General features: G+C 43.5%; 1 protein-coding gene across 5 annotated transcripts in view; it reads left to right on the top strand.

Moving 5' to 3' along the window:
* NRG2 (neuregulin 2) overlaps positions 1 to 27,224 on the top strand; it is a 146,381-nt gene that overhangs the window by 59,081 nt on the left and 60,076 nt on the right. For 4 of the 5 annotated variants that reach the window (XM_081206349.1, XM_081206347.1, XM_081206348.1 and 1 more), the window contains exon 2: positions 20,631 to 20,802. In XM_081206349.1, coding sequence (XP_081062475.1) covers positions 20,631 to 20,802 — 172 coding nt within the window. Of the gene's footprint in view, positions 1 to 20,026; positions 20,119 to 20,630; positions 20,803 to 27,224 lie in introns of those variants that run through there. The other variant, XM_081206351.1, reaches the window with a different exon arrangement.

Genomic DNA, 27,224 nt, shown 5'->3' with positions numbered 1-27,224 from the left:
TGTTATGTGGCATTTCCGTGTGCTCTGGCTTCCATCACGGTGTCCCGTTGTGCCAGAAGCGGTTTAGACCTGCTGGCCACATGACCCGGAAAGCAGTCTATCGACAAACGCCGGCTTCCTCGCCTGAAGCCAGATGAGCGCCGCACCCCATAGTCAAGTTTGACTGGACTTCACCGCCCAGGGGTCCTTTACCTATTTACCTTTAAATATTTTCCAGGGAAACCATCATGCTTGGGGAAGTTGAAGGCAATGATGCATTTTTTGAGCAAGCAAACACACAGGCAAATTAAAAATGAATAAATCAGTATCTGAAGGGTGCAACTACTAAGGAAATGAGCCAACCTTCTAGAGAGACAAGAGCTGATAATAATCACTCAAATACTTTTGAAGGAAGGAAATAGTGAAATGTGTTAGAAATGGCATTTCTTAATCTAAGCAAATTGCCTGTACTTAAGAGTGCTCTAGCTCCCATATTGTTGAGATCATTGTATTTTTGTTTAAATAGATCTTTTGCATTTTGTGTCATGAAATGGTGAGGTTTATTTTAATGGACAATGCTTGTAAATTACAGTCATCCTAGATTCTAACAAAACGCCAGACTGGTGGGCCATAATGCTCAATGTGCTTTCAATGCTACCATTTTTGTTTTTTTTAAAAAGCAAGAGAAAATATCTGCAAGAGTGCCTCCTCCCCTCCCTTGCCAGTCAGGATGTTATGATCTGCAGGAAAGGCTCCTGTTATTGTGCCAACTGCCTTGGAGGTGCTGGGAGGTGCCCAGGAGAGAACCTCTGTCGTGCTCCTCCTCAGCGGAGAACTCCCTTCCTGTGGAGACGCACCAGGTGCCACATCTTTACCGCTTCAGGCAGTTACTGAAGACACGCCTCTTTTCCTGGGCCTTGGGCAGTTAAACTATTGCTGCCAGTGCCTCCCTATGGCTTTGTTGATATGAGTTGTATTTTGGAGGGGGGCTTTTGGTTTTCTCTATTTGTATTGTATTTTCTTTTTCTATGGCTTATGAAGGACAGGTAACAAATATAACTACAGTGGTACCTCGGATTACAGACACTTCAGGTTATATACACTTCAGGTTACAGACTCCGCTAACCCAGAAATAGTACCTCGGGTTAAGAACTTTGCTTCAGGATGAGAACAGAAATCGTGCTCTGGCGGCGCGGCGGCAGCAGGAGGCCCCATTAGCTAAAGTGGTGCTTCAGGTTAAGAACAGTTTCAGGTTAAGAACTGACCTCTGGAAGTACTTAATCTGAGATACCACTGTAATAACAACAACAACAACAACAATAGCAGTAGTAGTAGTAGTGTGTGTGTGTGTGTGTGTGTGTGTGAGAGAGAGAGAGAGAGAGAGAGGCTAAAGGTGCAACTGAAAAGGTTGGGCACAGCTGTTTTAGGATGAGTGGACATTGCTACCTTTGCTCACATCCATCCTTTGCTGTTAAAATTACCATCACCATCATTTTTACTCCACCTTTTTCTCCAAGGAGCTGAAAGTGGTGTACATGGTTCTCCCCATCTCAATTAATCCTAACAACCCTGCGAGGTAGATTAGGCTTACGCTTGCACCTCCTTTTCCTTTCTACCCTTCTCATAATTTAGACTGTAAGTTCCTTGGTGAAAGAACTAGCAACCGGTGCAGATCTCTGAGCCCGGGTTTTATATGCTAGCCAGGCCTCGCTCCTGCCAGCAATGGCGCTGCAGCATTCTGCACTAACTGCAGCTTCCGGGTCAAGCGCAAGGGAAGCTTCAGATAGAGCGCCTTGCAGTATCCAGTCTTGAAGGAATGGCCCTAGCAGTTGAACCATGCCCTTTCCCAGGATACTCTATTTGTCTCCGGGAGACCTTTTTCTAAGTTTTCATTGAGCTGTTTCTCTTCCCCATCTTCCACCCTTTAGAGTGTTGTCTGGCCCTCTTTGAAAAAAGTTTGGACACCACTGTTTTAGAGTGTAATAATGAAGAGCCCATAGTGGATAAAGTCTGTGGGAAGCGGACCAGGTTTAAAAAGCTGTCCGGGGCTGAAGCTCACCGTAACACTAAGGGAAGGCAGTCTGTGTTTTATCTACTGCATTTCACCAGAGTCTGTAGTACAGTAATCCCAGTCTAGGCTTCATACACAGTTTTGGAGCTTTGTGGACTAGTGCCTGAGGCACTTGGATTTCTGGTGGGCTTTTCTCATGCCTAATGTGAATTAGAGTTTGTTCTGAATAAAATGGTTTAGGCATCCTTTGTGTAAACAAAAGAACACATCTTACACATACCTTGCTCACCATCTTGAGCAAGACACTCAGCTTAACCTTCCCTGCAAGGTTGTTTAAAAGAATGAATAATATGGATTCATTCTAGTGTGATCCTTGAAAGTGTGAGAAACTACAGGAGACTTGTAAAGGCTCTTGTTGTTGTGTGCCTAATGTCTGGTGGGGCCTTTGTGGGTCAAAGGAGACCAGCGCCTGTCGGAGAACCATTCTAGATGTGGCCCCGGGGCAGTTGCATTTGTTGTGCCCACATGTCTGCTCTGTTCCTGTATAAAGCAAGGGGGTAAGGGAGTTTCTAATGAAAACAAACAAAAGGGACACACAGGTGATGGGAATACCATGAGAATGGAGCAGAAATGTGAATAAGCAAACATGTCCACATCTATCATGCCTAGATCCATCCTGATTTTCTGGTTGTTGCTCAAATGGCTCTTCGCCCCCCCCCCAATTTGTTTCTTTAATTTCACAGCATTTATTTACATAGAACTTCAGAATGCCCAGATTGCTTCATATTCATTTCCTTGTTGCATCCATTTCGACAGTGGAATTTGCTGCCAAGGAGTGTGGTGGAGTCTCCTTCTTTGGAGGTCTTTAAGCAGAGGCTTGACAACCATATGTCAGGAGTGCTCTGATGGTGTTTCCTGCTTGGCAGGGGGTTGGACTCGATGGCTCTTGTGGTCTCTTCCAACTCTATGATTCTATGATTCTAACTGCTGTGGAAAGTAGGTCGGAATTATATTTCCATAATGCAGATAGAAGAGGCAGGATGAGGCAGAATTGGCTGCCTTAGGACTCACTTCACGGCAGAGGCATGATTCAGACCGGGGACTTCACTTTCTTTCTTAGCTACTGTGCAACTTAGCTCTCTAGAATCTTGAATTTGACTTAAGTGAGGCTGGAATGACAATGCCAGATTAGGCTTGAAGATTCCTCAGGGTATTGATGACAGGATTCAGAAAGTTAAAGGAGCTTTAAGATGATCTACACTTTTGCTGATCTTCTGATACCTGCATTATGGATTTCTTTTGCCTGCAGGCTGAATATGAGGAATGTAGCTACATTTTACTGTGAAGCGGAAATGATATTTTACTGTCAAGTTTTTACGATTCTGTACATGTGCCTGGACTAGAGCTTTCCTGACAAGCAAATTTAATCTCTAAAATAAAATTTCAGGTTGCTTCTAGTAGAAATTCTGCATCAGATACCAATCATGGATTCAGAACAATATGGGGAACCTGCTCAAGATCCAGGAGTAGTCATTTGGGCTAAAAACTATTACGTGAAAAGTATGGTAATAACATAGACCAGGCTTCCTCAAACTCGGCCCTCCAGATGTTTTTTGCCTACAACTCCCATGATCCCTAGCCAGCTGAACCAGTGGTCAGGGATGATGGGAATTGTAGTCTCAAAACATCTGGAGGGCCGAGTATGAGGAAGCCTGAGCTAGGATGTGTAGTGCCTGTTCCTTCTCTTGTGTTTGGGTGCTTCAGTGACCCATCTCACTGCTATCATGTAGGGGCTGGGGAAGGAGCTGGCAGGTGAAGGTATATATGGCTGGAGCATACCAAAGGATCAAGACTCTTTTCGCTTCATTGGAGAGATGCTTATGCCTCCCTGTTCAAAATCCACTGGCCATTGTGTAGCAACCTTTTTTATTTTGGGAGAAGCACTGGAAGAATGTGGGAAGTCTACATGTCCCCTTGTTATTTTCCCAAGAGGAATAGGGAACTTTGTCACTGGCAGAGATCTTTCCTTGCATAGCTTTCACACAAGTTTCTAGTCCTGGTCATCCATGTGCAGGCCGACGGAGTTTGGAAACAAATAGTTACAGAAGATGTTACGGCGCTGGTGAACAGTTGGTTTGGTTTTGCTGCAACCAGATCAGTAGCAGCTAGTGGTAGGGGCATGTTTCAACCTGACCACCTTCAAAAGTTGTTAGATAATTTATTAGATAATTTTTCATATTCTTTGGTTTGTTTTTGACATTTGTTTTGTTATGTTATTGCTCACGGCTTTGGGCTTCCTTTTGGAAAAGCAGTGAAGAAACATGAAATGAAAAGCTCCGAGTTCCTCTTTTTTTACATAATAGGGAAACTAACCTAAAAAGGAAAGCATGGGTTGGGATAAAGCAGATGGGTGCTGTTCAGAAGAAATGAGTCAGCCATGGTATGCTTTGCCTCGGGCCCTGAGAAACAAAGGCAGGTCCGGAATAGGAGCATGTTGAGAACGTGGGTGCAACTGTTTGGATAGAAATGAGAAATAGGATCAGTCAGGTTTTTTTAAAAAAGCATTTCCTAACTGACATAGCAATCTTATACAGTAAGCCTGCAGCTTACGCAACTTACATGTGCACTGAGCTTTATGCATGTGGCAGCAAATAAATAAATCGAAGGGAGTGGGGCATCCAGGAATAATGGCTTTGGCAATCCTCCCTGCCATTGAACCCAATGGGTTTTGACTTGACGCAATTTTGCCTTTAGGCAGGATCCCTGGAATGTAAACCCTGTGTAAGCTGCGGGCTTTGTGTACTACCATCGCAACAGGGCCAGAGATAAACCCCTGTGACGTCACTGGACCGGTCACCATATCCAAAGTGCGCCAAGTTCAGGAGGTGGAAAATAGGAGAGTGGAAAATTCTTGTCTGCTGATGTTTTCATATATAATGGTTACTTTAAAGTTGCAATGTTTTGGCTTTTGGAGTGGTAGGATTCAGAGACAAAGGATATTTTTTTGGGGGGGGGGCGGAGCGGAGGATAAATGTTGGGTGCTTCCAGACTGTTGCTATTTGGGGGTGGGACTCAAATCACATACTGGCAAATTCAGTTTCTGCAATCAAAGTTGATTTGGAGCTCTTGAACAGGCAACCCAATTCTCCACAAAATTTGACTTTTGAAATAAGAAAAGTGACACGGAAATGAACTAGAAAGTGTGCTTGATGCAACATCATAAATCATCTATGCAAACAAACAAATTAGAGTGAATATGCAATAAGCAGGTTATCTGGAAGCAACTTTCATTCATTTTAAAGGACTTCTTTCCCTCACTTTCTCCTCTAGCTCCCTCTGCTGATTCTTGTTTACAATACTTTTCCTTCCTTCAGTTTCATGCCATTGCCACCTTTCCAGGCAGCATAGTCAGGTTTTGCTGGGAGTTTTCTCTTAAGGTGAAATATACTCAGAGTCGCAAAGTGATTTCATGCTCTTTATTCAGCTCATAGTGGTGAGGAGGAATGAATGAAAGTCCCCTCAAAGTATCTGCTTTATATACATTATTTACACGATGGGCTGCACAGGATTGTTAATTCTGGAATTCTACTGTAAGCCAATCAGGTTGTGGATTCACTTCTATCTGGAGCAGGATTGGGTGGTTCCTGCCAACCAATCATACTGCTGCATTATTCTTGGACCAATCAGACTGCTGCATTCTGAATCCTATTGTTCTAGGACCAATCAGACTGCTGCAATTTGGATCCTATTGTTCTAGGACCAATCAGACTGCTGCATTCTGAATCCTATTGTTCTAGGACCAATCAGACTGCTGCAGTTTGGATCCTATTGTTCTAGGACCAATCAGACTGCTGCAGTTTGGATCCTATTCAACTCAGTTCATAACATAAGGTAAGAACATAAACATAAGAGCATAAGTGGAGCCTGCTGACCCCTCTAGCCCAGCACCCTGTTCTCACAGTGGCCAACCAGAGGATTGTGGGAAACCAGCAAGCAGCCCATGAGCAAAAGAGCCCTCTCCCTTCCTGGCCTTATCTCAGAGCCCCTTGGTGCCACGGCCATTTCCATGACCAGCACTGCTAGCTGCTGCCCCGCCATCTCCGGATGACCCCTCACATGGCCCTGGGCTCATGCTGGGATTCCAAGATTGTAAGATGATGCTTTGGAATTGCTAGCCTAGCAGGTATACTTAGCAAAAGCAGTTTAGTTTATTCAAAGACCTAATGAGGAGAATGGAAATGTCTGCCAGTAGTCATCAAGTGCTTGCCTTAGGAAATGAAAAAAATGGGTCTCGTGGTTTCCTTGGCCTCTGCCAGCAGAGATTAGAGTGAGCCGGTGCTGTTTTCCAAGGCACTTGTGAGAAAGTCTGGGCATCTTCACACAAAATGGAATATAAGCTGCCTAAAGCACGAAGCATATTAGACTCCATATTACGTTATGTATTTTATGGGAATTCAGAGTCCATAATTACCTGCTAATGGGTTCCTGCAGGACTGGGATATGTCTGGGTAAGTTTAATATCTAGCTATTCTCCCCTGTGAACTTAGATTGGATGTTTTGGCGCATATGTTAATGGGAATGGAAGGAGGTGGCATTCATCCCACACATGATGTACTCACTTCCTTCACTCAGACAAACAGAGAAGGTAGCTATCCATTCCTCCACCGACAGTCTTATCGGCAGAAACACTAGTTTCTGGACCCAAATGATATTGATTAAGTTAGACCCAGTGTGAAGGAAACCCTGTTCCAAAAATTTCCAAGTAAAGTTTTATTGGCCCTCTCGCTTAAATCTACACAGCAATCTATCTCAATGTATTATTATTATTATTATTATTATTATTATTATTATTATTATTATTATTATTTCCTTTGTGTTCTAGATGAAAAGGTATAAGCCAAAATGTGAACTCCCCTAAACAGCATGTGTGTGTCTGTGTAAAATCCCACCTTTTTCACTTCACTACAGGTTTACAAGTTTTGTGAAATTTCTGTTGACACATGAATTACCTCCCATTTGTAGTTTACATATCAAAAGAGAAGGCAACTTTGTGACCGAAGGATAAATTTCTCCATTGGCACACAGCCATTGTTGAGATGTGTTACCTTGTTGAAGATGTGTTTCCTTGTAGGATATGTTACAATGGGAGCCTGCCGATTGTAAAACATGTCATGGTAGGGGCCACCAACCTATATGGGCCAGTGGACACATTTTGAGGAAGTACAATTGGTGCCAGTCACAAGATGACTGCCAAGGAGACATGGCATAACACAAAATGCTGCCACATCTAAAAGCAGAAACAGACCCACAAGCACCAAATGGTGCAGGCATTTCTCTCCATCAATGCTCAACCACAGAGAGCGCTTTCTGCCTCTCCTCTGTTGGGGACAGATGGAGGGGTAAGTGTCAGATCCTGGCATCTAGTGAAATCTGGGCGTGTTTTCAAAGGGGATGTTCAATGTAGGAGAGGCTGAGGCAGTGGAAACAGAAACTGAGCAGGGAGAGAAAACACTCTCATGCACATTGAATTTTTGAGGAGATACTTACTTGGACCTTTTGTGGGCACCGTATTGGGGGCCCCTTTTGGATATGCTCATAGCCAGGGCTTCTTTTGAGGTGGCATGTTCCAGTATGCCATAACGCCAGCTCTTTTTTCCTTGCCTGCTGCCACGGCCGCTTCCCATGAGACACTTTGGCGCGACTCTTTTACAATAGCCAAAGCGCCTTCCAGGAAGGGGCTGCCAATCGTAAAAAGATCGCGCCAGAGCAGTGGCAGTGGGGGGTGGGGGGTGGGTGCGACCAGGCAAATGGCGGTGCGATGGGTGGGCGTGGTGCATGCCAGCACCTTTGTTCATAGAGATAAAGCACTGCTCATAGCATTTTTAACAGGCAATAATTCATAGGCAAAATCTATTGACTGAGAAAGAGACTAAAATAATAAACTGCTTATCATTAGCAGAGAAAAGCGATGTTTGATAGCTGATCTTCATTATGGATCAAATCTTTCATGCTTGCAGCTGCACATGAGTGTTCTGGATGTAGCAATAGGCTTCCAAATGGTTTCAGTGCATTTCAGTTGGGAACTATGCTCAGTTCTAGGTAGTATCATGTGTTGTTAATGGGGAACAATGCTAATATTGTTACTATGGAGAGAGAGAGAGAGAGAGAGAGAGAGAGAGAGAGAGAGAGGGGAGACAACCACCTTCTCCTCTTCATTTATTTATAAGTGGATTGCAGTATCAGCTTTTATTTACCACTGTTGATTCACCCAGCCACTGCCACCAAATATCTGTACTATATTGCTTACAAATGCCTTATAGCTATATCCCAGTAGCATTAATTTAGATATAGCAAACCAGCCAGACATACTTTATAATTAAATAAAAGTAACAATATTTATTTATATTAATTTATAAAGGTAAAATAAGATAAACATTCTACTTGAATTATCTACTGTCTCTTTAAAAGCTTGTACTTTGGTCAGTGGAATGGGCACTACGGCAGGTGCCACAGAATACCCCTTCTGCATTAGTAAGAACTTGTTTGTTTAGTGTGGCAGTACTTAAACTTTGGAACTCCCTGCCTATTGATATCATGCAGGTGCCTTCTCTGTATTTTTTGCTGTCGCTTGAGACTCAGGTGGTGCGGAGTGCCTTCCATCAGTTTCAGCTGGTGGCCCAGCTGTGCCCCATCTGGATAGGGATAGCCTTACTGTTGTTGTCTATGCTCTGGTAACCTCCAGGTTAGATTACTGCAACACACAGGGCTGCCTCCAAAGATGGTTCAGAAATTTGGCAGAATTTGGCAGCCAGCTTGCTCATTGGAGCTAGACGGTTTGAGCAGATTACAACGATCCTGGCCAATTAGTTTCTGGGCCCAATTCAAAGTGCTGGTTTTGATCTATGAAGCCTTACAGAGCTCAGAGCTCAATACCTCAAGGACCGCCTCTCCTCATATAAACTGATCCTGTCACTGAGAGCATCATCAAAGGACCTTCTTTGTGTGTCTCCTCCGCAAGAAGTCCAGAGGGTGTCAACACAAGAATGGGCCTTTTCCGCAGTGGCTCCCCATTTGTGGAAAGCCAAGGAGGTTTGTCTGGGACCCCCCCTTACAGATATTTGGGGACCAGGCAAAAGTGTTTATCAGCAAGCCTCTGGCTGATGGAACACATAGCCTTTTAAATCATAGAATCATAGAATCATACAATCATAGAGTTGGAAGAGACCCCAAGGGCCATCGAGTCCAACCCCCTGCCAAGCAGGAAACACCATCAGAGCACTCCTGACATATGATTGTCAAGCCTCTGCTTAAAGACCTCCAAAGTAGGAGACTCCACCACACTCCTTGGCAGCAAATTCCACTGTCAAACAGCTCTTACTGTCAGGAAGTTCTTCCTAATATTTAGGTGGAATCTTCTTTCTTGTAGTTTGGATCCATTGTTCCGTGTCCGCTTCTCTGGAGCAGCAGAAAACAACCTTTCTCCCTCCTCTATGTGACATCCTTTTATATATTTGAACATGGCTATCATATCACCCCTTAACCTCCTCTTCTCCAGGCTAAACATGCCCAGCTCCCTTAGCCGTTCCTCATAAGGCATCGTTTCCAGGCCTTTGACCATTTTGGTTGCCCTCCTCTGGACAAATGTGTTTGTGGAGGGGGTTATTGGCTTGTTTTTGTATTTTTCTGTTGTGAACTACCTTGGGATCTTTTCAGGGCTTGCTGAAAACTTTCTTATTTAGGCAAGCCCAGCCAGATGCTTAGAAATGCTGAAATGATTTTTAATATGTTTTGGTGTTTTAACTTTCTCTATGTTTTAAAGGATTGTTATTTTTTCTTGATTTTATTGTTGTATCTTTTTTTAATCTGCTTTGAGGTGGATATAATACATCAAGCAGTGTATACATTTTATAAAATAAATAAAACAAAACAAAAGGTGATTGCTATTTTAAATGGCAGTTTGTTTTCAGATCAACATATGTCTGATTTAGAAGCTCAGTTCCTAAATCTATTTAATTCATAGGGCAATTATCCTTATTCCCTCTATATCAGCCAGGACTTTTGCTGGCTGCCCTATGAGCAGAGAATTGCAGGCTGCTATCACTCTGCTCAGCTGCAGAAAATTCTGCGCTGAATTCTCCTCACTGTCCTTATGTAGCCTCTCTACCAATCTTCCCCATAAGCCAGTGAGTCAGCTCTTTTGGGCAGGCGATACAGTCATACCTTGGATCCCAAACACCTTGGTACTTGGACGTTTTGGCTCCTGAATGCCACAAACCCGGAAGTGAGTCTTCTGGTTTGCGAACGTCCTTTGAAACCCGAATGTCCGACGGGACCTCCCTATTTATTTATTTTTGACTGGGTACATATGTGTGTTTGCCCCTCTTAATTTCAATTTATTGTGTAATTAGAAGCATTGTGGTCTTGTGGTTGAAATGCATGTGATATATGAACAAACTTAGAAGCTTTAGAAAACTTAGTTCTGGTTTATGGTAGTGGATTTGGAGTTGTAGATGCTCAGAACTGTTGTTATGAGGCACAATAATAATTTCTTTTCTATAAGCCTTTTCTGCTAGGCTTTTTGAGTGCCTTCAAGCAAGAAATACCTGGGTCTCCATTTCAATGTGTGTTATAGATTCAAATAAAGGATATATCTCATTGTATCAAATAGCATGTGACTAGTAATTTGCGAGAAATTATAAAGGCTATTTACATAAACCTTCCGCTCAGTTTGATAATAATCGTGTCCTTACTTACTTGGGAGTGAGCACCATTTAGCCAGTGGCGTAGCGTGGGTTGTCAGCACCCGGGGCAAGGCAAGTAATTTGCGCCCCTTAACCCGTGGATTTGCGCCCCCTAACCCTAACCCCCAGATGTTGTGCCCGGTGCGGCCGACCCCCCCTGCACCCCCACGCTACGCCACTGCATTTAGCTGAAGGGGAGTCGCTGCTGAGCAAAGAGGCAGAGGATCAGGCCCCTTGGGTTGGCTCTGGACATTGAAAAGAGGGCGCATGCGTGACTTGTGCTTCCTCTTTCCACAGTTCCACATAATGTCTAAAGTGGTGCCTCGTGCTTCTTCCCCAATAGGCCATCAGGTGAGATTCATTTTTTTCCTGTTATTTTATGGCATTGTCTAGGAATGACTTTCAATCCATCTATTACTAATATAGCACAATGCTTTACATTGTGACATTTTAAAGTCTCTTTCCTGCCCTGAGCAGTTTCCAGTCTAAATTTCAGCAGAAGGGAGGCAGCTGAGGGAGGGGTACCCAGCAGAGGGAAGAGGGAGGCAAGGAGATCAACCATGCACTTACACATATTTAGGCTTTATTTATTTTGAACATTTATAAACTAGCCATAATTTTAAAAAAATGGATTTGAGGGTAGTATACAAAGAATTTTTTTTAAGATGCCAGAGTTCTGGCTTCTAAACCATTTTCAAGGACAGCCTCAAGCATTTTATTATTAGTTCAACCTGGAGGTTACCAGAGCATGAATAATGGAGATCAGCCTATCTCTGTTTGGGGGGGAAACTGCAGCTGATCCGACTGCACCTTGATCCAACTCTGGTCTCAATGACATGGGGTTCCTTCGGTACCCCATGTCATTGAGACCACTTGTATCTGAAGTGACAGAGTTGCATCAAGGAGCATCCCTAAGCTGTGTACCTGCTCCATTCAGAACAGTCAATACACCAACTATCTTACTGTGGAACCACAAACTCACAGTGCACCCATCTCATCAGGACTCAGCTTCAGTTTACTAACCCTTTCTCAATGCATTCCTGACTCCAGACAGCAGCTTATAGCTTAGCACTTTCACAGCAATGCTGATGATAAGAAAAAATAGAGCTGGGTGTTATAGGAGTGTGTATTGGTCTCACATTTTGCTGAGTACTTGTGCATTTTATTTTATTTTTAAAAAATCTTATCTGTTTATGAATTGCTTTGTTCTTTTTCCACCTTGTTCTTTGTTCTGGGTTCTGAGCCGCTCTCTATAAAATGAAGCTCTCTGTTGCTCTTTCACTATAACAGGGAATTTTAAAAACAACGATTACTTTCCACACTTTTGACCAAAGTGGGTTAAATTTACAGGCCCAGAGGTCTATATACCATTTTCATTTTCTGCCAGAATTATTTTCAGAATGACAGGCATTGTGATTCTCCTGCAATGTCAGACTTTACCATTTTGGGGTAGGAACAAACAATAGGAATTGCAGGGGGTGGAAAGACTGGAATTGGGAAAAAGTCACACACATCCATCAGTGACCTTGCTACCCCAAAGACTATTGGTGGTGGCCTCTTCACTGATTTGGGGATATATTGTGTGAGAGATCTTTAAATATTCACTTGCATAGGGAAGGGATGGGGCAAAAATCCCAAGGAAACAATGGGATGGGGGGAAATGTTACTCTGTTACCCAAGTGTAGTTGGTGGGGTGGACAGGCTTCCGCCCCCCCCCCATGTTTTTTATGGAGATAAAAGTACCCCTCAGCCCAGGACCTTGTTACAGAGTGGGCTTCTGCCCCTCTCCCCACAGATTCTTGGGGATACAAAGAGGAGCTCTCTATTAACACACACACAGGACCACATGACAAAAATACATAGGCTTTACTACTTTCTCCAGATCACTGTGATTGGAGTGCCTTGGGAAATAATTCCCTATGATTAAAATCTAGACCTGTCTGTCTCCACTACTTTTGTCTCAGCCTCTGGTCATTCCCCCAATCAGTTTGGTTTTCTTAGGAAAAAGCAACTTGTGTGTGTGTGTGTGTGAGAGAGAGAGAGAGAGAGAGAGAGAGAGAGCGTGTGTGAGAGCAGAAGCCATAGAAGTACTTGGAAGCTGAGGAACTTGCCACTATTCACCCCCCCCAAGGTTTCCTTCATTTTGTAAGGGGGGACATAGTGGATTTAAAGACTCAACTAATCTTCATACTTGGTTGGTATGAAAAATGGACTTGCTTACTGCACAAATCCACTGGAGAAAAGTAGTTCTGAAAATCATTCTTCTAAACACATTCTTCAAAGTGTATGTGCAGCTGTCTGCAGGAGTGTTGTCCCAGTCATCACTTTGGATGTGACACAGAAGTGTAGAAGGAGGATGAATCACACATGCATCATTTTTAGCACTTCCAGATAATGTGCAAAGCAGTTTGCAGAAGGGACATTGTAGAATATTCAAACCTTGTTTTTCTTAATTATGTACAAGGTAGAAAATATATAAACACTGGGAGAACATTCCTCTCTCTCTCTCTCTCTCTCTCTCTCTCTCTCTCTCTCTCTCTCTGTCCGTGTGTGCATGTGTGTGTGTCCATGGAAGGAGCTAAAGGCAGCTTATTTCCTTTTCTATCCTGGTGTTTTTACACAAGTATCTCCCCTCCTATTGACACTACAATTGCCCATATTATGTAAGGAATGCCCATATTATGGGATGCCAGGGTTCAGTTCTGAGCCATTAAGCTGGGTCTCTCACACTCCGTGTAACCTATCTCATGAGGGTAAAGGAGTGAGAATATGCATCCTTGAGCGCTTTGGAGAAAAAAGTGGTATACTGATGTAAAGTAACAAGTAAGTAAATAATAAACTCAGATTGAGGTCTTTTGCAGCAGCCTTCATATGAAAAATTTAGTTAGAAACTTTGTAACCAAGGACCAATAACTCATTCCTATCAGTTTAGATGGAATGGTGATTTAGGTTTGAGAGATGTTCTCTTTCCTTCTTTCTTTCAATATGTACATTTATATGTAACTGTATACAATGAGTATTGCTACTATTACTGATAAATAATAGTAAATGTAATCTACATATAAAAAAGGTAAAGGTAAAGGACCCCTGACAATATACTAATATCCAATTTATATGTATGTACAGTGGTACCTCAGTTTAAGAACAGTCCTGTTTACAAACGATTCAGTTTACGAACTCCTTAAAACCAGAAGTAGTGTCCCGGTTTGCGAACTTTACCTTGGTGTAAGAATGGAATCTGAATGGTGGAAGGGCACCGGCGGAGGGAGGCCTCATTAGGGAAAGCGCGCCTCAGTTTAAGAACGGTTTCGGTTTAAGAGTGGACTTCCGGAACAGATTAAGTTCGTAAACTGAGGTACTACTGTACAGGAGTAATGAAGTGACTGGCTAATGCGCATAACAACCATCCATTGTGCATTTTTCTGTGCCTCATGGAGAATGTACACATAATCTGTCCATGAAGAGGGAATTGTGCAGCCTTCCCGGTCAATATACATAACTCTCCAACAAGCCTTGGGGAAAATGCATATCTGTACATCATTTTACACATTCACGATACATAATCTCCAACAGGACAGGGGAAATCTGCTTACCTCAATAGGATTGTGTGCATTCTCCAGGCATTATTAAGATCTTTAGGTTAGCTGGAACAGGAAACTTGAATGGCGACTCATTGTTGCAACATATTTAACTGAGATGACTCTATAATTGTATAGGTCATAGCAGTTTTCATTTACAGGATTCCCATATATGGGAACTGGGACTGGAATCCTATACATACCCCACCTGGGGTACTGTGTCCAGTTCTGGGCACCACAATTTAAGAAGGATATTGACAAGCAGGAATGTGTGCAGATGAGACCAAGATGACCAGGGGTCTGGAAACCAAGCCTTGTGAGGGATGTTTGAGGGAGCTGGGGATGTTTAGCTTAGAGAAGAGGAGACTGAGAGAAGATAGGACAGCCATCTTCAGATAGCTAAAGGGCTGTCACATGGAAGATGGAACAAGCTTGTTTTCTCCTGGTTCAGAGGCTAGGACCTGAACCAATGGATTCAAGTTACAAGAAAAGAGATTCTGAATAAAGAGCAGGAATAACTTTCTGACAGAGCTTTTAGACAGTAGAACAGACTCCCTCAGGAAGTGGTGGAGTCTCCTTCCGTGGAGGTTTTCAAGCAGAGGTTGCATGGGCACCTGTCATGTATGGTCTAGTTGAGATCCCTGCATTTCAGGGGGGGCTCAGGGTCACTTCCAATTCTATGATTCTGTTGATTCTGTGATTCTGTACCTTAGAGAAAGTCTCACTGAACTCGGTGTTACTTCTAAGTAGACATAGGATTGCACAGTGAATGGACTGTCTAGGAAACAGGTCAAAACGGTGGGAAGTTTACTGAAATGTCAGGTTAGTGTGCTGTAGACCAGCTCAAAAATATTTGTTCATTTGACAGTTTTACCATCTGTCACATAGTTACTTTCAAAGAAATAATTAGTGTTGGGGTTTTTTGGCAGGAGGAGGACTTTTTAGTCATTGGTGGTTTGGTACTTTTGCCACTTACAAAAACAATTAGGTAACTTATTTTGAAAGTATGAACTTAACTTTCAAATTGTAATAAATTTACATGTAAATTATTCCCTGAACAAGCTTTTAACCTGGAATATTAGGGTCAGCCAAGAATTGCACACTTTAAAAAAAAAAATGAAACTAACTAAGGCCTTTTTAAAAAGTACATTCTTAAAGGCAGTTGTTCAAAGCAGGCTTAATCATCACACATTATCAGCATCATGGCTTCATGGAACAGTTGACAATATTTGACCTGTCAATTGACCAGAGTCCCCTAATATCTAGAATACTCTGGTTTGCCTCATTGCAAATTTAGGGCTGTTGCAGAAGATACCAATTTGGCAGTTCAGGTTGCAGTCCTGTGAATGTGTCATGGAACTCAGTGAAACTAACATGCACAGGGGAATAGGCTGCAAAATAATCAGGAGGATAGAGGGACAAATTCCTTTGACACAAATGTTAAAGGTCTGTGGGTTGTATCCCGTGCTAGTCATATTACTAACTTAGGTCCATTAATATTAGTGGCTGGAATTCAGGGCCTGCCCAAGACATTTTGGCACATGAGGCAAAGCACTAAATGGTTCCCCCGGCACCACCAGGGAAGAAGGGCTGAGTGAAGAAGAAGAAGAGGAGTTTGGATTTGATATCCCGCTTTATCACTATCCTAAGGAGTCTCAAAGTGGCTAACAATCTCCTTTCCCTTCCTCCCCCACAACAAACCCTCTGTGAGGTGTGTGGGGCTGAGAGACTTCAAAGAAGTATGAGTAGCCCAAGGTCACCCAGCAGCTGCATGTGGAGGAGCGGGAATGTGAACCCAGTTCACCAGATTATGAGTCTACCGCTCTTAACCACTACACCACACTGACATACAATGGAAACGGTGTGTGTGTGTGTGTGTGTGTGTGTCTAATCAACTGTAGCTGGTGGTTGAAGTGGGAATCAAAGGCTGTCAGAGGGGAAAGGGGTCTTGTCTGAATTATGCTGGGCAGGTGCAGGGCCCAGGAGACCCCAGAGAGTAGCCCCCATCATTTCCTCCCAAGGGGTGGGAGGAGACCAGCAGCACCTCCTGTTCATCAAGAGGCCGCTGTAGAGGTGGTGTGTGGAGATGGGAAGGGGGGCTGCTAAGGATAAGGCAGATCCAGCCTCCAAGAAGCATGCTGCAGTTGTTGTGGCTTCTGTGGCAGCAGCAGCAGCAGGCAGTGCATTCCCTGGAGGTTGCCAGGAGTGTAGGAAGGGGCGGGCGGGGAGGTGGACCGCCCTGGGTGCCCTCACTGAGGGGGCTGACATTCAATGCGCTGCCCATCCGCGACTCCCAAGCCTACCCCAAGCCGTTGGCATTCCTCCCTTCCCCTTTCAGTTTGACAGCTTGGGGAAGGCTTGGGAGTCGTGGGTGGGCAGCGTGCCGGATGACTTCCATGGGTGGCTCGCTTCTCCCCCAGCTGTAGAGCATGTGCGGCAGCTGAGTGCCATGCATCCCTCAGGAGCACGCCCGCCCTGGGCAGCACCCGCCCTGGGCAGTGTGGCATATGCTCCGCCGCTGTCTGTTGCCCCTGTGAATCCAGCCTCCCAATGTGGTCGCCTCACCTTGCCTCATGGGTTGGTCAGTTGAAATTCAATGTTGCTCTGTTACAGACGTTCTGTCTGCCCAAGCATTTCCGTTTGCCAGGTGGAACAATTCCCCTTGCACGCTGTTCTGCAGGTTCTCCCAATGTCCCCAGACTGGGGGGGGGCATGCAGGGGGGAAGCTCTGTTGCGCAGGGCCTCGTGCAGGACTTCTGCTGATGGGGCTCCTTGGGTGAATCCTGCCCAATGGGTCTACTCTGAGCAGCAAGGTGGATACAACTCTGGTTTGGTTTTAGTTTCAGAAGAAGGCAACAATTAAGAGGAAGGCAACACCATAGTCATTTATAGCACTATTCACATTTAATGAACTGTGTAGGGTTAAAGGAAAAGTTATCATCATTTTTGACTAGGGCACCCAGTGAAATTTACTGGCAGATGAGAGGAAGCACATCTTCACACAGTGCCTAATTAATTTACAACACTCACTCCACAAGCTCGGGTGGTTGTTTCTAGGCTTATCAGTGGTTCTAAGTGAGGATAGCTGAAGAGAGACCTCAACTCTCTCTGCATATCAAAATGAATGTGTATAGATACATGGAAGCAGCCTCTTTTGTTGTTCATTATGAAAGCAAATGCAAATCATCTGGATCATGCCCCTTCCTTGGACCGCATACCCTTTTTTGTCCTGAAAAAGAAAATGCATATTCTTGATAACTCTGCATTCTTTCTGCTGGGCTGCTATCCCTTGGGTATTGTACATTATTTTTTGAGCTTTGCGGACGTGCTCAGGGCTGTTGCTAAAATATCTGTGTTTGTATTGATTATTTGGTAGGCTTCTGACTCTGCGCTGCTCAAACAGGAACTTACATAAGATTTCGTACTCCCCAGGATAGTTGTTTTCAGACAGACTGAGCTGGCTTTTGCCTGCACTGAGCTTTTGGGTTTCACAGATTCTTCTTCAGGACATTGAACAAAGCAAAAAATAAATAAAAATAATAATACCTAAAACATATTTTTTAAAAAAAATCATTATGTGGACCCTGCCTGAAGTTTGCTGCTGCTGATAAATATAAGATGATTTCCATCCTTGATACAGTTCAATGTGTCATAGCAAAAATATGTTTAATTTAATTCCTATATTTATATATGTTTTTATACTAAAACAGTCCCTAAGTCGTTTATAAAATGAAGAAAGATTATAAAGCATTCAGAAAAGTGCATACATTAGTGAAAATAAGAAACAAAAATGTATTAGGGAGAATTGCTTGGAAAGCTTGCATGTTTGGCAAGAATGGATAAAATGTGTGTATTAAGGAGAAATTCACACTGAAATGCTGAGGAGAACTTTTAAAGATAAATAAATTGAAAATTGATGTGGAATTGTGGAGAACTGAATTTAAGATTGGAAGAATGATTAACAGAGAAACCAAAATTGTCAGATTCATCCATCCCTACCACTGAGAGATATACAATACACAGAAATTATGTCTTACATCTACACAAATCATACTGTGCCTACCCTTTTCTAATATCACTAATTCCATATCTCCCTGTACCTCATACACATCCATAAACACTCCATCTATTTAATCACTCCAATATTCATTCTCTCTCCAATATCCTGTGCTCTGTCACCAGACCACTATCACCAACCAGTTCCTCCACTCCACTCTAAAATATGCTGCAAAACACCAGGAGACAGTGGAGCAATTCGCTTACAGAACCATATAAAGTATCAAAACAAATTTCTCCCCGTCCATCACACAGATGTACTATATGCACCCTGGTGCTCCTTCCTCTCCTCCAGGAGAGCCCTCAGGCATCTCAATAGTTTAGCAAACAGCTAAACTATGGGATAAATGGTGGCCAGAGACTTGGGGGGCTTTAAAAGAGAAGTGGACAAATTCTTGGAGGAATTTGCCTCTGAATGTCAGTTGCTGGGAGTCACAGGCGGGATGAGAACTGGTGTGCTCCAGTCCTGCTTTCAAGTTCCCCATGGAGGCCTCTGCTTGGCTCCTGTGAGAACAGGATGTGGACTAGGCGGGCCTGATCCAGCAAACTCTTATGCTCTTATCCTTTTTAAAAACCCATTCTCAAGATATCCTCCCAGGAGTTCTGCAGTCTAAGGTAAATTGACATTTCTACCATTTTTATCTACGGTACATTTTGGAACTTTTAAATACTTCCAGTGTGTATTTTTATCATTTTGACATTATTTTGTAGTGATTTTTAACTATCTTAGGGAGGGCGAGACAAGCAAGGCACAATGCGAATTCTAAGAATCTCACACTGTGATTGCCACTCCGAAAATATTTTGGTGTACAGTGGCCTTTAAGTCTGGTAATATCTTGAAGCTTAAATACTGAATTTGGCAAGACATAGGGGAGAGAGAATGCATGAACAAAATTTCCCTCATTTGGTCCCACTGTTGCTGCTCCTTCTAAAAAAAAAAAAAAGCAGGCTAAGCAATATGTTTTGTAAGAATATATCTTAGGCAATGCAGAATAAATAAGAGGAAGGTCATGCTAAGATAACTGACATCAATAGCACGATTATTGGCTTTTGACATGCTCTTCGGCATTAAGACAAATGAGGTCTCCATTATTTCAAAAGAAGTTTTATTAGTGAAGTTTTATTAGCGAAGAGTAATTATTATCAGGAAGCTTGCTATAAGCACCCTTTCATTATGTGGCAGTGGCAGGTTGGTTGAGGAACATTTGAATTTGTGTATCCTTTCCTGGTGCATAGTTAGCTAAATTGCTACAAAAGCACCCAGTAAAGGTCATAGGCACAGCAGCCGCCGCTGATACCTGATGGTCTGGACTGTTTCTTGGGTGATGTTGTAAAGAGGCATCTAATTACCTAATTGCTGGATTTCTGCACTCTTGCGACCCAGAGCCCTCCTTGTTTATCCTCTTTCACAGGCTGACTTTCCTTTTGGGCTCCTTGTTCAGTATGCTATTGTTCAGTATGGAAAATTGTCATTTGGAAAAGCCGAATGACCTTCTTCTCCATTCCCAGTTACTTTCTCTACGGAGATGTGCTTTAGCATTTTCCCACTTGGCAGCAGCAAAGCTACTATATGGTACGTTCCCAGAATGAATAGGCAGGCACATGAGCATTAAAAAAAACCCTGCAGTGATTGTAGCTGAACTGAGAGGAAGAGAGTCCTCCTCCCCATCTCTCCCTTTCCTGTAGCCAAATGCTACCATTCAGATCTGCACAGGCTGTGTAATCAACAGCATGTCTGCCAACAGCAGCAGAGGTAAGAGAGAGAACGCAGCGCAGGAGATTGTGGCAGCAGCAACGCCAGAACGAGGGCAGGAATCCTTCTCGGAGAAATCCCTGCCTGAGTTGATGCTGCTTCCCAGTTGGATGTGATGTGCATTTGTGTCTTTTGCGCATTTGGGGAGGAATGAGTGCTGTCATCCATGCTTAAGGAGAGTGGGGAGGTACCGGAATGAAAATGTGCAGCAGGAGTCAGGGATGGGAAGTGCTGTAGAGCCTGAAACTCCAGCATCTTTTTATGCCAAATGCAAAAAGTATGAAATGCAGCTGTACTTCTGTGCTTTGACATTTGGGGTGGGGAGACCCTCCCATTGTTAATGATGACTTGTAGTTCGATAAAGGATCAGCTGCTCATGAAATGAAGCCTTTAATAAATCCAAAGACTTAGTGGTCAAGAGCAAGACTTCTCTTGTTGGTTTCCAACACCATATGTGGCTGGAGAGATCCAGTGGCGATCTTAATAGGGCTGCTTTTTCTCTCTCTTTGCAGCTGTCCGTCCAAAGCTCAAGAAATTGAAGAGCTTGAATGTGGAAGTGGGAGCAAAAGTTTCTATGAAATGCGAGGCAAGTGCTGGAAATCCCCAGCCATCCTACAAATGGTTCAAAGATGGCAGAGAACTGAAGAAAAGCAAAGATATCCGCATAAAATATGGGAATGGAAAGTAAGTGCATAACTGCTTCTTTTCACCCTAAAAAATGAAAAAGATTTAATGTGTTGTTCATATAAATGTCATCTTACACCTCCATTATTTAGGAAAAAAACCTGGGTTAGCTAGATGATTTCTAAATAGTAGTGATCAGGCTGAAGTCTGTTACTTTGGTGAAAGAAATGCATTTATAATATGCTCAGACATGCTTGTTCTTATTAATGTCAGTGTTTTAGGGCTCAGATTCAGCGTTTGTAGCATTCTAGAGCTCAGAGAAAGAAGTTTATCCAAGTTGAACCTGTTGCTACATATTGAGAAATACCAGTTTTCCTATCGTTTGCTACATTATGGAAGTTCTAGAGCAAGAAAGGTCAACTAAGGAAATATTTTTAATCACATCCCTTAGAAGTGGTGATTAAGCTGCAAGGAAGATGGCATAAATTGTTCATTAGAACAAAACTGAACTGCAAGTCTGACATTTGCTCCTGGTGTTTAACAATAGCCTTCTCAAAGCATGGTAAAGCCATCTGATATTGGCAAAACTTTGTGTGGTGTGTCAGTTTGGGGACAAAAATAGGGAAGAGGAGCCAGCTCCATACATACAAATACATCTTCCTTGATATTGTTTTTGATGTGTCTGGCCCTTGACTATAGAATCAGAACAGTAGAGTTTGAAGGGACCCTGATGGTCACTGGGTTCAACTCCCTGCAAAGCAGGAATCTCAACGAAAGCATCCGGGGCAGATGACCATCCAACCTCTGCTTAAAAACTTCCCAGGAAGGAGAGTCAACTGCCTCCCAAGGGAGACCATTCCACTGTTGAGCAGTTCTTAATGTCAGAAAGTTTTTTTTCTATAAAAGAAGAAAAAAAGGGGGGATTTTCCCAGATGTTTAGTCAGAATCTCCTTTCTTGTAATTTGAAGCCATGGGTTCGAGTCCTGTCCTCCAGAGCAGGAGAAAACAAGCTTGCTCCATCTTCCATGTGAAATATTTTAAGATGGCTATCATGTCTCCTCTCAGTCTCCTCTTTTCCAGACCCTTGATCATCTTGGTTGCCCTCCTCTGCATACATTGGAGCTTCTCAATATTCTTCTTAAATTGTGGTGCCCAGAACTGAACACAGTACTCCAGGTGTGGCCTGACCATGGGCGTAGCCAGGATTTTTGTTGGGGGAGAGGCCTTTTGTTCAGGGGTGGGGCAGAACCTCAGTTTGCTATGTATTCTTATTGATTGGGGGGCAGCCGTCCCTCCCTGCCCCCCTTTGGCTACGCCCATGGGTCTGACCAAGGCAGAATAGAGTAGTACTGTTACATCCCTTGATCTGGACACTATACTTCTGTTGATGTAGCCTAGAATAGCGTTAACTTTTTTTGCTGCTGCATCACACTGTTGACTCATGTTAAACTTGTGGTCCACCAAGACTCCTAGACGTTTTTCACATGTACTGCTAGTAAGCCAGGTGTTCCCCATCTTATAATGTGCATCTGGTTCTTCCTGCCTAAGAGCAGAACCTTACATTTGTCTCTATTGAAATTCATTTTGTTAGCTTGCACCCAATTTTCCATCCTGTTAAAGTCATTTTGAATCTCAATTCAGTCTTGGTGCTCTTTATTCCCCACAAACATGGGCCACATGTCATCAGGAATATTATTTCCTGATGATATCACAGTATATCTAGTCATCATTCTGTTACTTGATACACATTCACAGTTACTTCTGCTTTTAGGAGCACATGCGGTGGGCACTTGCATGATGACTCCACAGTAAGCTAACGTTTTCATGGCTGACTTAGACCATAGCTGTCAACTTACAGATTTGAAAATAAGGGACCAGCAGCCTTGAAAATAAGGGATCAGCAGCCAAAATAAGGGACCTGCAGCCTCACCTGTTCCAGGCACTCCAGCCTTCCTGTCCTCCTGCAGTCTGGTCAAACTCATGCTGGTAGCTTCGAGAACACTGTCCAACCAACTTTGTAACCAGAGGTTCAACTGAATAGAATCTGAATCACATGCACCACAAGGCCTATGCAGCCTCAACTTAAGATGGCTCCCCGGCCTGGCTTTGCACTGCAAAGTTTGCAGCAGCACGTGCAACAAAATGGCGTCCAGCATTCAAAACCCCCCTCAGTTTGCATTAACTAGCCACACACACACAGCCTCCCCCCCTCGCCATGAGATCGCCAGTCACCCACCATTTTAGTCAACCAGCTCATTTCTTTCCCCCCATAAGACAATCCAAGGAGCCTCCAAAACAAATTCAAAAGCCCCCCTCCCACGAGATCTGCTTTCCTTTCCCCCCACCATGTGCCCCCCCTCCAGACAGACCTTTTCGCTGGCAAGGGTGAGTGGGCCGTTGATGACGTATCCATCCGATTCCGATCCGAGTACTCAGCACAGGTATGTTCAACTTCTGAGCCCCTCTGAGCCAAAGGCAGAAAGCCCAGCCAGCAGCCAAACGAAGCCTCAAGGAAGACCACCGTCACCTCTCCACTGGGAAGCGCTGAGCAAAGGCGAGTCCCCAGGGAACGCAGCCAATTTGATCAGCACAAGGCATGCAAACTCCACCCCCCCAGTCGTTCTTAGACTTCTTATTGGGTGAGCAACACAGCCAAGCAACACAGTTGGAGCCTCCCTTCTCCCTGGCCGGCAGGGAGGGAGGGAGAGGAGCTGCTTCCTTTGAAATTTAAGGGACATCATTTAAGGGACATTTAAGGGACATTCATCAATAAGGGACAGCAGCGGGACATGGCGCTGGAATAAGGGACTGTCCCTTCAAATAAGGGACGCTTGACAGCTATGCTTAGAACAATGGGTTCTCAACTCCTGTCCTCAAAAGCCTCTCTTCTGCTTGAGTTACACTGACAATATCTTTAATACATGGACCCATGAATGGGAAGCACTTGAGAAGTTCCATCAGGAGTTCAGCTACTTTTAGCCTGACTGAGCCTAAAATACTGCGCACTGCCTTTTGGGCAGTGCTGTTCAATGGATATGTGTGCACCACCTTATGTCTGAAACCTATTGCCCACTAGACATATATTTCTTTCTTCTGGCTTCTACCCAAAGCATACCACAAAATCCTTAGTCTACAGCCAAGCCCTAAAATACAGTCAAATCTGTTATGACTTGTCAAAGGGAGACTCACAACCTATGGTTCCAGTAGTAGATAGGTAGCCGTGTTGGTCTGCCATAGTCAAAATAAAAAAATTCCTTCCAGTAGCACCTTAAAGACCAACTAAGTTAGTTCTTGGTATGAGCTTTCGTGTGCATGCACACTTCTTCAGATACACTGAAACAGAAGTTGCCAGATCCTTCTATATAGTGAGAAGGTGGGGAGGGGTGTTACTCAGAAGGGTGGTGGGAATGGGAATTAAGAATTAAGAACCCTCTACAATCCACGTATCCCACTGAATATGCAAGAAAACTATGCAACACTTTCTCTAAGAAGCTGCTCAAACATCTGATCAGCGTTCTCTACTCTAAACAGAAGCTAATAAAGGAGGAACTCCTTGTATTGGACAACTCTATCAGGAACCACCAAGCTTGGCAAGAGTTCCAAAAGGAAAAACAAAACATTTACCACTCTCAACTGGAGCTACTGAAAAAACAGAAAAACAAGAAACTCTCCAACCTTTCCAACCTACAGGCTACTAATCAAAACAAGATCAACAATATTGTCAATCTCTCACAACAAGCACTCAGCCCAGCCGAGGAATCAGTCCTTTCACGTGGACTGTCATTCTGCCCTGCCAAATCCCCACACATGATTCAGTTCTACGGGGACTTGGAAGCATTTTTCCGCCGTTTACGCCTGAAGGAGTATTTTCAACACACACAACAACTAGACAAATCAGAGCAAACAACAACTTCACAACACAACGCCTCTCAACCCACTGGAGAACAACAACCACCCTCCCAACAGAACACGGACCAACAACTACCACCGAAAAAGTGTTACACAAAAAGGGACTCCACATGGACCCCTCCTGATGGACGCAATACCACACTGGACTTGTACATTGACTGCTTCCGCCACAGAATCCAAACAGATGTGACCAGAAAACACCATCGCTTACAACAAAATCTAAACCATGCTGAAAGGAGAGCCATAAATAATCTCAGAAACAACCCAGATATTATAATTAAAGAAGCAGACAAAGGTGGAGCTGTCGTCATCATGAACAAAACTGACTACATTCAGGAGGCTCACAAACAACTTTCCAATACCGCCTTTTACACAAAATTGGACTCAGACCCCACACAAGAATACAAGAAAGAACTAAACAAGATTGTTAAGGAGCTACCCCCCCCCACATCCAAGAACAGATCCTCACCAACACACCAACAGAACCTCGACCAGGAACTTTCTATCTTCTACCCAAAATACACAAACCAGGAAATCCAGGACGCCCCATCATTTCAGGTATTGGCACTGTTACAGTGGGTGTCTCCGGTTATATGGACTCTGTTCTGAAACCATATGCCATCAATGCTCCCAGCTATGTACGTGACACCACAGATTTTCTGAGGAAAATACAATCTTTAAATAATCTTCCCAACAATACTATACTAGCTACTATGGATGTGGAATCTCTGTATACCAACATCCCACACAACGATGGTTTACAAGCTATAAGGAACACCATATCAGATAAAACCACAGCGGACCTTGCCACTAAACTCTGCCAATTTGTCCTTACCCACAACAACTTCAAATTCGGTGATGACCTGTTTCTTCAGATCAGCGGCACAGCAATGGGCACCCGCATGGCCCCACAGTATGCCAACATCTTCATGGCAGATTTAGAACAACGTTTTCTGAACTCCTACCCACTCAAACCTCTCTTGTACCTGCGATACATTGACGATATTTTTATCATCTGGACACATGGTCAACAGACCCTGGACACCTTTCACCAGAAATTTAATGATTTTCACCCCACAATCAACCTTACAGTGAATCAATCTATGCAAGAAATACATTTTTTGGACACTACTATAAAAATACAGGATGGGCACATAGACACCACCTTATACCGCAAACCAACTGACCGACAAACATATCTACATGCCTCTAGCTACCATCCCAAACATACCAAACAGTCCATTGTATATAGCCAGGCACTACGTTACAGCCGCATCTGTTCCAATTCTACAGACAGAGACTCTCACCTAAGGGATCTACAGCAAACCTTCTCAGAACTAAAATACCCAGCAGATGAAGTTAGACAACAGATCAACAGAGCCAGACTGATACCCAGAGAGAACTTGCTGCAAGACAGACCCAAAAAAGAAAATAACAGAACACCTCTAGTCATCACATACAGCTCCCAAGTTAAAACAGTACAACGCATCATCAGAGATCTACAACCTCTCCTGGACAATGACAGTTCTCTTTCTCAAGCTCTGGGAGGAAGACCTTTCATTGCCTACAGACAGCCACCCAATCTTAAAGAACTCCTAACCCACAATAATACTACAACCAGACTTAACACAGACACTGGCACCAGAGCCTGCAATAAACCCAGATGCCAACTTTGCTGCCACATACACCCGGACAACACCATTACTGGCCCCAACAACATCACACATACCATCTCGGGACTATTTAATTGCTCATCGTCTAACATTGTGTATGCCATCAAATGCCAACAGTGTCCTTCAGCTCTCTATATTGGACAAACAGGCCAAACCTTACGCCAAAGAATAAACGGACATAAATCAAGAATCACAGAACAGAGAAACCAGTAGGAGAACACTTCAATCTCCCAGGACATTCTATACAAGATCTCAAAGTAGCTGTTTTACTACAAAGGAATTTCAGAAATAGACTGGAAAGAGAAGCTGCTGAATTACAACTCATTACCAAACTTAAAACCATGAAAAGACCTGGACTGAACAAAGACATTGGATTCTTATCTCACTATACATAACTAAACCATTTCTCACCTTCCCACCTCTTGCCTTTTCCTGTAAGACCTATTACAGTCGTTAAGAGTCGTCAAGAGGCTCTCTCAGCTATCTGCCTATCTCCCATTCCCACCACCCTTCTGAGTAACACCCCTCCCCACCTTCTCACTATATAGAAGGATCTGGCAACTTCTGTTTCAGTGTATCTGAAGAAGTGTGCATGCACACGAAAGCTCATACCAAGAACTAACTTAGTTGGTCTTTAAGGTGCTACTGGAAGGAATTTTTTTATTTTCACAACCTATGGATTTACACCAGGCATTTCTTAGACCCAGCAAATGAAGTGCGGAAGCAGGATTGATGGCCCAGCAATGACCTACTACTGGAAAGAAGAGAAAGTTACAAAACACCACTTGTCACCCATAGCTCCCAGCTGAAGTATCCTTAGTGACCTACAGCCTGTTCTAGAAAGTGGTGCTTCGTTCTCACAGACTTTGGGTGACAGGCCTGATCTTACCTACAGCCACC

This window comes from Podarcis bocagei, assembly GCF_964188305.1.
Source record: "Podarcis bocagei genome assembly, chromosome: 8".
NCBI classification, from domain to species: Eukaryota; Metazoa; Chordata; class Lepidosauria; order Squamata; family Lacertidae; genus Podarcis; species Podarcis bocagei.
The sequence above is the reverse complement of the archived record's forward strand: the minus strand, read 5'-3'. Positions and strand labels throughout refer to the sequence as shown.